We start from the raw sequence: 14752 nt of genomic DNA on the forward strand, positions 1-14752 counted from the left end.
GATGGAGTGAGAGAGCATGAAAGGAGAGATGAGAGAGAGAGAGAGAGAGAGAGAGAGAGAGAGGGTTTCTGCTGAGGAGAGGAGGGTGGAGGGGGAGAGTGAATGTGTGTGTTGCGCGCACGCGTGTGTGCGTGTGTGTTATAGCCGTCCAAACACGTGACTAAGAGACACAGACTTCGGCATACAGACACGCTTGTTTCCACGGCGGCAAACATGGGGGCTGTGGTGGGCACGCTGACCATGCAGACCAAGCAGAGGAGGCCGTCCAGGGGTGAGGGAACACACACACACACACACACACACTCACACACACACACACACACACACACACACACACACACACGCAAATTCATGCATATCCTCATACACACACATATAAACACAAACACACACAGCTTTTTCTCTTTTTAATAAACACATGCGTGCACACACACGGACAGTCAAACTTTATTGTTTTTTTTTGTATATTAAAGACACACACACACACACACACACACGCTTCTGTACAAACATAAAGCGCACACCCGAGCTGCAGAGCAAAGATTAATAACTGCTGTGTTTCAGCTCAGATGCAGAGAAAGGAGAGCATATGGTTTGCTGTGTGTGTGCGTGAAGCAGAGGGAGGAAGTGAGAGGGAGACAACAGGTGTTCCCGCAGGAGCAAAGTCTTTTATCTCTTTATATACAACAAAGTTGTAGTGCAGTGTGTGTGTGTGTGTGTGTGTACCCAAATGTGTGTTGCTGAGCTTATCTTTTTAGGTAGGAAAAAAAAAGCAGAATATTTTGTGTTTCCTGTCTCGGCGAGAGGAGAGGAAGAGACTGTGTTTGAGAGCATGTGTGTGCGTCTGTTTGTGCGTCTGTGTGTGCAGAAGCGGGGCTATCGACGCGGGTAAACACACACATGTCGAAGGTATTTGTCACTCTGCTCACACACTGCTTTTCCGTCTTGCTGTTACCTTGGAAGCACGGTAGCCATGGCAACAAAAGATGTCAGTTTTGGGGCGGGAGGGTGTTGGTGGGGGCGTGAGCGTGTGCGTGTGGGGGGCGTTTGATGAGATTGGGGTATTCCTAAGTAAGCCAAGGCCACGTGAATGAGACAGTGAGATGAAGCAGAGGGAGGTTTTTGCTGTGACGACCTGTTGCCTCGTTGACAAACGTTTCACCGCCTTGTTATTGTGATAAAAACCTGCAGACCTCATTTATTAAACCCTACAAATACAAACTGGCTGCTCCGATGAATGGGCACGCAGAGCAGGAGATCATTGCCAGTGAAAATACCCTCTGTTAATACCGTGCACTCATTTAAACTTATCTGTTGAGGCAGGCTATTACCGCTTTGCCAGTGCAAATGAGAGCGTACAGGACATTTTCCAAGTGAGTGCATATGGCTCGTTTCATCTTCTGAATCAGCTTCTTTTTTTGTTGTTGTTGTTGTTTCTCTCCACAGGCTCGAACAAACACCTCTCCCCGTGGGTTTTAAAAAAAAGGCGAGGCGTAAATTTGTTGCTATTTTGAATAATGAGGTGGTTGTAGAGGCACTCGCATTGTGCAAACCTGTGAAATATGACTCTCCCTGCGAATGAAAACAATCTGTTTTTTTTTTGCCCCTGCAAAAGACGTGAAAGAACGGGATGTGGAGCTACGTGGAGGTTGTTTATAATGCTGCTTGTGTGTCCCCTCCCTCTCCTGCTTTAACATGTTAGCTGTATGCAGGCTCAGCGCCGCAGGGCTCGTATGCGTGCAGGCGCCTCTTCTGCGGGGTTGCAGATAACTTGTTATCTGGGATCGCGACACTGAGAGGGAGACGGTGCACGGCTGTATTACTGTTAGATTAGATTCCTACATGATTGATCCTCATGAACACGAGCTCATCACCGGGCTCTTTAGTAAAAAAAAAAACCCGGCATGTTTTAGCATCCGGCGTCTTCATGAGTATTTGCATTCGTGCTTGTCTGGACTGTCTGTTTCTATCAAGGCTGCCTGCCGTTCTCTCGACGTGCTTTGTTTGCTGTCAAGTGTTCTTGTCTCCCTTTGACAGCCTCCCTTTGGTTGTAGTTTCCTCCTACCTGTTGTCTTGTCGGCCTGGATTCGGGCTGCTGTTTTCTTCCTCATCTATCGCCGTGGCCTCTGACAACTCATCTCCAGCTTAATTTTCTCCTGGCATTTTTCTCCCCTCCCTGGCGAATTCTTCATTTATTTACAGCTCTATATCTCTGTCTTCCTCACTTACTCCCCGCAGCAATGTTGTCTCAATCTTCCCCCTCTGTCTTCGCCTTTCCCCGTCGCACCTCTTGCTCCTCTTCTTATCTTGCTTTCTTTTTGCTCCCCGCATCAACCTCGTCTTTTTCTCCTCCATTTCTTTCTTCTCTCCCTGTTATTTCCCCTCTTTCTTCCTCCCACTCATTTTCCACGCTTGTTTCCTTTATCTCACTTCTAATTTCCCAAACCTCACTCTTGCATGCCATCGCCACAATCTGCTCCTGGCTCCCTCATCTCCATACCTCTCTCCTCTCCCCTTTTTGTGCCTCCATTCTTCCTCTCATTTGTTCCCTTTCTCCATCACCCACGCTCCCATTAGCTGGTGTGAGTGCTTATTAAGTCATCGCGTCATTCTCCTCTTCTGGCATCCAGCCGTGTCTCTATGTGTGCTATATCTATCCGGTGTGTATGTGTGAGTCTAGACATGTATTTACCCAAAAATCACTATTGGCGTGCAGCTGTGTGTGTGTGTGTGTAAATAAGCTGTCTTTGACTCACTCCTCTAATCAACAGCAGCACTGATGCTGCGTGAGGCACTGACATTAGGTGGATTTCTGTGGATGTCTACGTCCGCGCAAACACACAACACCCTCCAGCACTTCAGTCCTGCTCCACAGGCTGAGGATTAGTAAGCAAACAGAAGCATGTGTGTGTGTGTGTGTGTGTGTGTGAGCATGCAGGCACAAGTGTGTGCATTGTTTATCTCAAGCACACGGGTGCTCAATGTTTTCAACACGTCCCTTCAAATCATGTGTTGATGTTTGTCTTGTTTAAGTGTGTGTGACAGCATTCATGTAGCTCTCTTACTTGTTGAAGTGTTTTCAACCAGAGCGAAACGTTGGACATTCAGTGAGCACCCAGAGGCCATCGAGGGATTGAACCCCGTGTCCACTGGCTTGAGTGATGACTGTGGAAAACAATGCGTCTCGGAGTGAGAGCTTGATTTCACGCTGTGGAGCACGGTTGTGTTGCGCCGCTTTCTCACGGCGTGCAAAGAAATGTTGCAGCTCAAAGTCTATTTTTACGATACTTCCTCCATACCTTCCCTCCAGGGAGCCCCCGGCCGGTCGAGCTGCTGCTTTCTTCGCGAAGGCGCTCTCCGTCGTTAAGGAGGCCAGCGAGAGCGAGCCCTCTCCATCGCGGCCCCGGACGACAGATTAGGCTAATTCAGATTATGCAAATGACAAGCTCTCTGGCAAGGATTACAGGACACGGTGTGAGAAAGGAAAGAGCTGAGCATTTCTGTGATGGAGTGGCGGAGTAAGGGGAGAGTTTGGCAGAGTGAGCGAGATAAGAAGAGGAGGAGAATTGAGAGCCAACATTAAATACCAGAGGCAGAAGTAGTTAGCTAGAAGTTAAATCCTGTTTCTGGGCCGGAGGAAGCGTGTCTGTGTTGATGTAAAAGGTATTTACTGTGACAGCGTGCCGGCTGGGGGAGAGTGACAGGCAGTCTTTCTTTGCTGACAGATCAGGCCACTGCTTAACACTCCAAACACGCTCTGAAAGAAAAGAGTTCAGGCTTTTGGTCAATGTCAAACTGCACGGCTTATTATAGCTCATGTGACAAATGAAAGGCAACCTTTCTGGGTTGAGTTTATCTAGGTGTTCCTAACCTGCAGAGTTCGCAGATTCACTTTGGGACTCGACTTGTTCAGGTCTCAGCTGTAAGCAAAAGAAAGTTTGCAATGGCTTTGTAATTTGAAGCAAGAGTTTCCTGGATCCGAATCTTGCCATTAGACCTTTGATTACAAAAGCTCTGACACTGCAGCCAAGTTATTCACGATTGAAAAAGGAGAGAGAGGGTACTTCCTGTTCCGAGGGACTGGCCAAAACCCATCATCCACACCGTAATATCCATGGGATGATTAACGGGCCTAGTGGATCAAGGGTCCCTCAGGAACCAGACTTTGAAGTGTCTGTTCATAACATTTTTTGGAAAGTCGAAGCACCAAAATTGGAATGGCTTCATCCCATACCACATTCTGTGCCATTTCACCCCTATTTTATCCTTCATCTGTTATCATTGCAAATCGCAGAGCATCTATTGGTATGAAACGCCCCATATGTAAAACTATTACTACTAATATTATGTGATAAACACAAAGCTCCTCAGCTAGGTGTTGATAAGATTCGCCCTGAGAGGCTGAAGACATTTTTGGGGATGTCTTGGCTTGACACGCCTCTTCAGTGACGTATGAAGGTTTGGGACACATGGTGGTAGTTCCCATTTTGAAAATGACGGCAAATTATAGGGGTATCACACTACTCCTGGGGAAAGTTTATAGGATGAGAATCAGCACCTCCAAGTCTGAGCGCATGGTTCTGGAAAACGGTTGATTGGCCCCTCCAGGTGGGGAGTGAGTTCAGGGTGTTGGATAGTGTGTGACAGAAAGGTAGGTTCAACGATTTATTAGTTGATCTATGCTCACACCCTCACCTTTGGTCATGAGCTTTGGGTAGCGACCAGGAGAATGAAATTGTGGATATAAGCTGCCAGATGAGTTTCCTCTGCAGGGTGGCTAGGCTCAGCCTTAAGCCGCTTTCCCACTGGTCAAAAAACCCACAAACACCTGCTAACACCTGCTAACTTTTTGGCTTAATGGGAAAGGTTACAATTGGCATTAAGACCCGAGTCAAATGACTCTGCAGTTGACCAGGGTAATTATTGCCTCAGCTCCAATCGGCATTGATGGGAACACAAAACCCGCGCTGACACGATAATCTCCGCCCCCTCTCCGTCGTGATGCTATGCTCTGTCAGTAACTTCTACGACTGAATGAGTAATAGATACCATAAAGACCTAACCACCGTAACGTCTTCACTGTTTCCTAACCCTGTCTCCAGCGCGCTTGTGACGTCAGACGGTGACGCAGCAGAAAAGAGACAAAGCAGTATACTGGCAGCTGTATAATGGGAAAAGAGACAATCGGCATCTATATGCAGGTCTTCCTAGGTCTGAAAAACCCACATCAACTCATTTTGGAGAGGTATTAGAGAGAGCTTAGACATGGGGAGGGAGCTCAGAGTGGAGCCGCTTCTCCTTCGCATCGAAAGGAGTCAGTTGAGGTGGTTCTGGCACCTGATCAGGATGCCTCCTGGGAGCTTCCGTTTGGAGATTCTCCGGGCACAACCAACTGGGAGGAGTCTCCAAGGTACGACCCAGAGCTCGGTGGATGAATTATATATCCCATCTGGCCTGGGAACGTCCTGGGATCCCCAAACTGCTGTAAAGGTTGCTGCGGAGAGCAAAATCTGGGCTCAGTTTCTGAGCTAGTTGCCACTGCGACCCAGCTCCGGATAAGCAGAAGGTTTGGATGGATGGGTTCTGTATCGTGTCCTTTAGAACTTGTATAATTCAGTGTGTCTTTGTATGTGACAGAAAAGTTGCTGATTGGCCACAGCGGGAGACAGCTGCAGGTAGACCACTTAAACATAATGTGCACTTAATCATCTTTCCAAAGTGATGTTTACACTACTTAGCATCTTTTAAATATCTGGCAAATTAAATGAACTGCTTCTCTTGCCATTAAATTTGATTTACAAAGCGCTGCTGCCACAGTTATCACAACAGTAAATCGACAACTCTGTGGGAAACCTTTTGATACGGCGGAGCCCCCTGCAGTCTGCAAGTCAGCGGCTGCACTCCAGCTTGTCGGGCAATCACAGCTCCTTTAAACACTCACACTCAGACTATGAATTAGTGTCAGCTGGTTAAAGTACAGACACGCTTCAGACATGTTCCATTTTAACTCTGTGAGTATTATCAGAGTGTGATTAAATATTTAAGCTTAATATTAAATATCACATGTAAAGAAGTGTGCAGCACGTCTTTGACACACACTGGTGTCCTCTGTGTTAGTGTCTGCTGCCCCCTGCTGGTAAGCACAGGTTACAGCAGGTTATAACCTCTTTTCTCTCTCAGTCAGACAGATCAAGTTTATATAAAGTCCACAGTGCAGATTAAGATGGATCACGCCCTCTCACACGGTGTGTACATAATTACATATTTAGATAAAGTGTTTACATTGTAGAGCGAGTCATAAAAAAGGACTGAGCTATGTTTAGTTTGAAAAGTCACTTTGTAGTAAATTAAGCCTTCTGTTGTTCTGGGATGAGCGTGTGTCTTAATGGAGCTCATTAATCAAGTGCTGATCTACACACACACACACACACACAGAGCACATACGGTCGTACAGTAGAAGGAGAGTTTATCATTGTTACAGTGAGCTCAGGTTGGACCCCCGAGTTGGAGCTCTGTTCCCAAAGAGTGAAGGACACAATGACTGTATCAGAGGGGGAGAGGGGTTGGTGGGTGACAGAGAGAGAGAGAGAGTTAGTAGGATGGAGGGAAGGTCAGGATGAGAGAGGGAGATGCCCCAGAGAGAGGAGAGGCAGGGGGATAAAAAGACAGAGATAGAGAGAGGCAGGTGAGTGCTGGTCTCACTGTAGGAGGAAGCGGGATGGATGCAAAGTTTACCAGACAGACAGAGACAAACATATTGAGAAACAACTCCAGCTAGAATCTAGTTGAGGTGAAAAGCAGCTAAATTTAAAACTTTAGGATAAAATATTCCCACTTGCATAAAGTGGAAGTGAAAGAATCCGAGTTGTGGGGAAAGAAAGAAGGACTGTAAAATGGAAAGAGAGCCGCAGAGTGAGAACAGCTTACACACTGTAGCCATCATTCTGCTGTGCTGTGGGGCCGTCAAAATGCTGCACCTGCTGGGAGTCATCACTGTGGATGGTGAGTCAGTGAGTACTACGACTACTATCAGTGTGATCCAGTGCAGAGTTGGGAGGAGTGTTTACTGCTGTTCTGGATAGTTTATTTGGGAATGTTAGGTTTATGGGATTCAACTGCTTCTTTCCAGGAATATTGAAGGACAATAAACACAAATTAACACAGAAGGAAGTTAGAAATTGTTGAGCATGTTGTGTGTTGTGCATGTTGGAAGTGCTACGTAAGTATAGGCTTGCTGTAAAGGGCTTGCGTATTTCATGCTCTGCTCCTATAGCTTTCAGAGATTAGGTTATGTCCAATGCAAAATTAGAAGTACGTCTTAAAGGATGTATATATTGCATCATCCCACATATGTGGCCCTTTTAAAACTGTCTGCATACACCATACCTTTGTCGAACATGCTTTGCACTGCTAACACTGGTGTCTACAATCATTTGAATACAAGAGGAAGAAACTGGCTGTAATTCAGAAACAGCTTTTCACCTTCAACATGAATTCAGTATACGGTTTAAAATACAGTTTTGCTTTAAAGCACTTTACATTCTGTTAAAGATGAACACGTTCTCTCCCTAAACCTTAATCTTTATAATGCAGCCCCTATTAGATGCTATATAACACACTAAGTCTCGAGGCATAGCTGCACATACACGTACTCTAAGATTGGACTTCCTGTGCTGTGGTAGTTTGTATTCTTAGCATGGTGTGTGACTGTGCGAATGCTATTAAGGTTTAAAAACGTACAATAGAGTTGCAGTGAAGCCTTTCAGAGGAACATAGTCTTTAACTCTCCGGTGCATGAATCATGCAGCCGTGTCTGACCAAAGCAAACAGATGAAACTCTGTGCCGGTGTGATGTTGATTTACAGTGTTTTCGCTTCATGAGCTGTGCTTCCAGTGCATTTAAAAGAATATGTGCATCACCCTCTTTTGGTTTACATGACTGTGTTTGAATGTGTGTGTCAAACCAGGCTGTACCTGAAGACCACTGAGAGGAGGTGTGAATAATCTTGTGCACGAGTGTGAACTTCCACCCTAATGTGGGGCAATGAAAGACTCAACTGCCTGAGTGATGAAATGAATGTGTGAACGTGTGTGTGTGTGTGTGTGAAGAGGAAAGTAGCTCTATAAAGAGAGGCTGCAAAGCGATTAAACTTAAGTCATAGTCGTAATGTAATAATGCACCCATAATGTACAAAATTAGTGTGCACAGTGTAATAAGCTCTTGCTGGATCACGTAATATGTTTTTATAATTTTATGTTGACTTCCAATTTAAAATGTAAAAGTTTTATTTTGTTTTTCCGTCTAATAACATAACTTCTATAAAGTTATTTACACGATGTTTTAATGGAAACACTGAATCTGTAAACGCTCGACTGTTGCCTGAGGTTTAATTTAGCAGCGAGAGTCGTCGCGTTGTCTCCGGTGGTACGGTTTAAATGACGAGCGTGATTCACTGAGAGAACAGAGCTGAAGAGGTGTCGGTGTAATGAAGCTTAACAAAGCACGAATGGCCTCGCCGCACAGACAGAAATGTTTCTATTTCAAGACTGTTGATGTTCCAAATTCTGGATCACCAAGGACAGTGTGCACGCTGCACTCTGTGACACTTCATTAAAGCAGAACAGGAGCCTTTAAATAGGCGTTGGCAGACTCTGTACCAGCGTCCATTTAAACTACTGTATGCTTACATTTGTCAAGCACAAAATCAGCTGGGACAGTTCTGTTGGGCTGGTGTGATGTCTTTACTTTACATGTAAACCTATAATGAAGCATTTCTGTGCTCATGAGTACCACCTGGAAGACACAGCAGGGCAGGTGAAGGCCGGTCAGTGATGGACAGGCAGACATTACTCTGAAACGATGTTCATATAAAGAACCGTCTTATTACTTAACCACCAATAAGTTTTTCTTCTTCCCTTTTTTTTAAGTGTAGCATTTTACTGCTGCACATTATGACCACTTTATCACATTCTGAGTTTTATTACAATTCTATTAAATTATGCACACTTTAACAGTATGCATAATTATTATTGTAGATTGCTTCAGGGAGTGTGTGCTCGCTCGAGCAGAGAGAGAGAGAGAGAGTCTGAGATGGAGAGAGGGGAGGTGTCGTTTACACTGTCACAGTCCCCCATAGGCATCATGAGTGTGTGTGTGTGTGTGTGTGTGTGTGCGTGTGTGGTCTCAGAGTCAGTGGTTTGTCCTCTGTCCCCTCCCCTCCAGCAAGGAGAGTAATGAGTTGTTAATCAAAGGGCCGGTGAGAGGAGGAACATGGAGCTGTTAGATTGACCTCTACCTCTGAACATCTCTCCCTGTCATCCTCTCCTCGCCGCCGCTTTTAGAAAAGGTTCCCAATAGAATAAATAGAATAGTGTTTGATATTCCTTGGATTATCTTTCCTTCCTTTCTTTTGCTTTCTCATTCTTGTTTGTCGTGTTAAGAAATGTTGTGTATTTGTGTGTTCCTTTAGACAAAGCCGACGATGACTTGGAGATGACGATGGTGTGCCATCGACCGGAGGGTCTCGACCAGCTACAAGCTGTAACCAACTTCAGCAAAAGAGAGCTCCAAGTGCTGTACCGGGGCTTTAAGAACGTAAGTGGCTGTGCACTTTAATGACCCTCAGAAAAACATACGTCCATGTGTGGATCAGTAGATCCCTTGCTTAACAAGTAGAATGAACTGAATATCAATATGAGCTCTGTGGACTTGCACACTCTTACAGGAGCGAGATGAGAAGCAGGCAAATAAAGAGAATGGCTAAGAAGAAGAAGAAATACTTCAGGAGAATTCTGAATTCTGTTTGAATGTTTTTTTAGTCATTTTTGATTAAAGAGATTTACCAAACTGCTTTAATCATTCAGTCTTAGAGATAGTAACATAGTAAAAGTCCAGACAGATATGGAGAGATCAAACATGACCTGTATGATGAGTCGGGCTCATAGGGATCATTTCTGTCTTTAATCGGGGAACATGACAAAAACTGACTTTTGTAAGCTCATGACCAACCCAAACACCTCACAACCACTTGAATGAACAGCAGGTTTGAGGCAAAGACTTACAATTTTATTTTATATTAGTTTTCTTCTGGTAAATCAGTTTGTTAATGTGAGCATCAGGAGCTGTGTACAGTGTGTATGTACAAATTGGACTCAACAGTGACACCCTGGAAAGAAGGTTAGAACTCGCAACTGCAGTCTGTTGTAATTTGGTTGACATTAATGCTTTATAAATCTGGTAGAGTATATTTGAAATGCACCAACTTTAATATTTACCATCACGCTCTCTATGTTGTTTCAACCCTCCACCTGTCTGTGTCCACCTCTCTTTGACTCCTCCCTCAGGTTGGTATCTTGCGTTCTGTATCTCCCACCTCCTCACCTTCTCTGTCTCCCTCTCTGTTTCCAGGAGTGTCCCAGTGGCATCGTAAATGAGGAAACGTTCAAGCAAATATACTCACAGTTCTTCCCACATGGAGGTAAGGAGAGGGAGTTTGTGTAGTGCTGTTTGTATCTGTTTTGTTTCTACTCAGACTTTAACAAGTGTTTTCCTCTTCTACTGAAGATGCCAGCACCTACGCTCACTTCCTGTTCAACGCCTTTGACTCGGCACACACAGGCTCAATAAAGTTTGAGGTTTGCTTTCTTTACACATAACCACGTTAATGCTTTGGTGTTCCTGAAATCATATTTATTTTTTCACAAACACACCCCCCCAAATAAAACCTTTCTTTGTATCAGGATTTTGTAACAGCTCTGTCCATCCTGCTGAGGGGAACCATCACTGAGAAGCTGCAGTGGACCTTCAACCTGTACGATATCAACAGAGATGGATACATCAACAAAGAGGTGTGTGTGTTTGCTTGTCTAGACCAGTGGTTTTCAAAGTGGGGGCCGCCAGGGGGCGCTAGGGGGGCCTCAGAAAATTGGAGGGGGAAAAAAAACAATTTTTTTTTTTTCTTTTTTAATTTTTTTTTTTAATAACCATTTGTCCTGAACCGTACAACATGTAAACTGCCGTAATCTCGGATTCTCAAATTCAGCTGCAAATTCGTCATGACGATGACATAACAACGTCCTAATCTGTGTAGACCTGGCGGTTGTTATCAAGCTGCTCTGCTCCTTTAGCTTGTGTGTAGCTAGCTAGCGCAAAATGGACAGGTTAGACCGAAGGAGCAGACCAACAGCCCTGCCATGGAGGACTCTGCTGCAAAAAAACCTAAGAACTCAGCAGAACTCTCTCTCATGAGGCAGCATACATTAAGTATGGCTTTACAGCTATACAGAAAAATGGGTATGATTGCCCGAAACGCGTCCTCTGTCTGGAGACCCTCTCAAACGAGTGTTTAAAACCTTCGAAACTTCAGCGTCACTTGATGCAAAAACATCCGGCAGAGGCCGATAAAACAGTAGACTTTTTCAGACGTAAAGAAGAGCATTTGGTCAGGCAATCCGCTGCATTCACACAGCAAGCTACCGTGCCCGAGTGGGCCCTGAAGGCATCATTTTTAGCCTCATACCACATTGCTCGTGCTAAAAAACCTCACACAATTGGAGAGGATTTGATTCTACCAGCTACCAAAGACATTGTCTGAGAATTGCTTGGTGAGGATGCTGCCAAAAAAATCGACGCTGTCCCACTCTCTGTTGTCTGTGGGTTTGGGGGTCCCCGGCCAGAAGCTCATGCTGTTTAGGGGGCCTTGGCATGGAAAAGTTTGGGAACCCCTGGTCTAGACCTTCAGTTGTAGTCACACTGTATTTTAATCTCACACTTTGTTTCCTCTTCTGTGTGTGTATACTTCTGATGTGTTTCACAGGAGATGACCGACATCGTCAGAGCGATATACGACATGATGGGGAAGTACACGTACCCGGCCCTGAAAACTGATGCACCCAAGCAGCATGTGGATGCCTTCTTTCAGGTAAGGTCCTTTATTGAAGTCTTATAAACACCCAACAACCTAAATATTGAAGATTGTCCAAACAAGGACGCAGCACACGAGTTACTTTTCTTGAAATTAAAGAGCGAAAAGATACTAAACACGCAAAAAAAGGTTAAGAAAATCACTGACTGGAAACACTGACTGATGGGTCCTTTGATCAATATATTAAAGTGTTCCCTGAAACACCTCAGACTCGTGTCTTGACAGTGTTCTTTCTCTCTTTCCACAGAAAATGGACAAAAACAGAGATGGCGTGGTCACTCTGGATGAGTTCATCCTTTCCTGTCAGGAGGTACTCACTTCTTTCTTCCTGAGGAGCCCTTTAACTTTGCAACACGCCATTTTTAACTGCAACCATTTTGACATGTCACTGTAGGATATGCACAGGTTTTTAATATGAAACCAATTGTTTTTTCCAAAAGGATATTCAGATCCTTGTTTATGACCCTCCTTTGCAGGTCTCACTATACAAGCTATTAATTATGGTGTTTGTTGGCCCTCATATAAACGCGTTTGTCTGCAGAGAGCTCGCTGACTAACATTTCACCAGGCTTTCACTGCCCCCTAGTGGCCAGTAAACTGAATTAAATGATGTTTGGTGGACGACTTACGGCATCTAAATCTTTCTCTGCACAGGATGAAAACATCATGAGGTCCCTACAGCTCTTTGAAAACGTCATCTAGACTACAAAGAAGCGGGGACGGCGCAATAGACGAAAGCACAGAGAAGAGACGAGAACAAAGGAGGAGAAAGAGGAGAGACAAACACGCAAAAAAAGAAAAGGAACAAGGACTTTGTCAGTCTGTGTGGGACCACAGGACCTCATGGAGGGCATTGTGCAGTAACAAATCCATGACTTAAACCAGCTCTGGTTTTGGAAAATGTCCCTCAGACTTAAACCCTTTATTTGAATCGCCTCCATCTCCCTGTTTGTTGCCGTTTGTCCGGTTACTGTATCTTTGGACATTGTGTAAATACCGATTCTTATATTTGGTCAAACACGAATTCTTAAAGCAGCTTAGCAGTGAGATAAAAAAAAACTTGGGGCTTAAATAACATCTGTTTTCATCATGAATTTCTGTGTCAATAAAACACGTGAGCAATATTGTGAAGCATGCGAAGCAGACAGAGGCCTAAGGCATATTTAACCTTTGTGTGCCAGACAAATACTTGGCGACAATTTACTGTAAGTGCGTACATTTGGAAAGGAAAGGTCTGAGAGGAGCCGCCCCGTGTGTTTTCAGATTGGAATAAATCAGTCGCAGGCCTGTGAAGGTCTGCAGAGCTGACTTTGACCTCAGATAGCTTGCGACAGTCTTACGTCTCACGTCAGCCTTCAAGATCTCCTCCTGTGTGTGTTCCAGTGGCGTCCGTCAGTGTTTCAATGTTGTAACGACCCCACTGTAGATATTTAATGTGGTGTTTTCTCGCTGTATGAATCATCCGTGTCCGTCTGCGTGTCTTTGATTCTGCCTATCTGTCTATCTTTCTGTCAAATTAGATAGAATGTAATTATTCCACCCGGCATTGTTAAATAAAGAGTCCATTTAAAGGTGTGAAGATGCAGAGTGAAGCAGGGACGTGCATGTGTTTGTGTGTGTGCTGTCCTGATGTAACGTTTCCGTCTGTCTGAATACAGATTTATGTCATTTTCTCGCATGTTGCTTCATCTCCTGTCAGTCAACCAACCGGCCGTGTTTCTGCCCGAGCGGAGAGTTTCTTCGTCAGTTCTGTCTGTTAAAAAAAAATGTTGAATCAGAGCGACCAGCCTTTCACTGTGAGGGAGAAGAGCGGAGCTGTAGGAGGAGGGATGGAGGAGAGAGAAGACAGACGACGACAGACCTTTTCACTGATTCTGAAGGAATGGAAGCCATGTTTCAATCAAGAGCCATTATTTTAAAGTTGAGTTGAACAAAAATACATATTTATAGATGATTTACTATCATGCCCACTCACTGTGCTGCCAATGGTGTAATAAAACTCCAAATGTACCCAGACATACATCCAGACAGGAAGATAAACAGATAGACAGCTTGAACTGTCAGAATAAAATCATGTGCGTGTTGAAATATTGTATAAAATCATTATATTTATCAATAAACTTTTCAAGAAACTAAATTCACGTCTGCATGTCTACATCTTTTTTCCCGGCTGTAATTAATAATGTATTAAAACCTTAAAGTAATTTTTATGGTGCATCATATAAAGCAAGAACAAAAAGGGGTCACAAGAACGGTTTATAATGTTATTTACACATTTACAGAGAAAGTACAAAAACAGTTGTACATTCGTGCCTGAATCCCAGAGGACACGGCCCACAAATAAAGCATGATAATGTGCATATGAAAAAACGTCACCACCATCACTGAACATGCATCACTCCCTTTATTACCCAACTTACAGCCGCGTTCATATTTTCTGCACTTCTCCCCTCTCTAATCCTGGCATCTGTTTTCTTTTTATTGCCGCTCACAGAAGAATTTCTCCTTAATTTTACATTCTGGATGTCTCTTTTTTTTTGTAGGGCTAAGGTGGTGCACCACACCTGTGAGCTGGAGTGGGTATATGTATAAATGAGATTGGAAGAAGGTTTCAGCACCAGAACAATTAAAGAGGATCTGAACCAATTTTGTTTGTATTTTGATAAAACATACTTTTATGCAAGAAGTAACTGGCTGGTGTTTCCCCACTAAAAGAGCGTATCCTCTTTAAATGTAGCAAAGTGTGTTTGGCTGCTTTGAGCGAAAATATCTTGACAAAACATTCAATCATGTTGTGTCTCACTGTGGAGAATGAATTGCCTCCTTCA

At 44.2% G+C, this 14752-nt stretch overlaps 1 protein-coding gene across 1 annotated transcript; it reads left to right on the forward strand.

Moving 5' to 3' along the window:
- The first annotated feature begins 197 nt into the window (after positions 1-197).
- Positions 198-14002, forward strand: LOC138597906 (A-type potassium channel modulatory protein KCNIP1-like). The gene is made up of 8 exons (XM_069669463.1): positions 198-271; positions 9471-9595; positions 10409-10478; positions 10565-10635; positions 10741-10848; positions 11817-11921; positions 12172-12234; positions 12579-14002. The coding sequence occupies exons 1-8, from the start codon at positions 214-216 to the stop codon at positions 12624-12626; spliced, it is 648 nt and encodes a 215-aa protein (XP_069525564.1). The 5' UTR covers positions 198-213; the 3' UTR covers positions 12627-14002.
- The last annotated feature ends 750 nt before the right edge of the window (positions 14003-14752 follow it).

The sequence above is a fragment of the Semicossyphus pulcher genome, unplaced genomic scaffold, assembly GCF_022749685.1.
Source record: "Semicossyphus pulcher isolate SPU_LCO1_2020_fin unplaced genomic scaffold, fSemPul1.0.p SCAF_2, whole genome shotgun sequence".
NCBI lineage: Eukaryota > Metazoa > Chordata > Actinopteri > Labriformes > Labridae > Semicossyphus > Semicossyphus pulcher.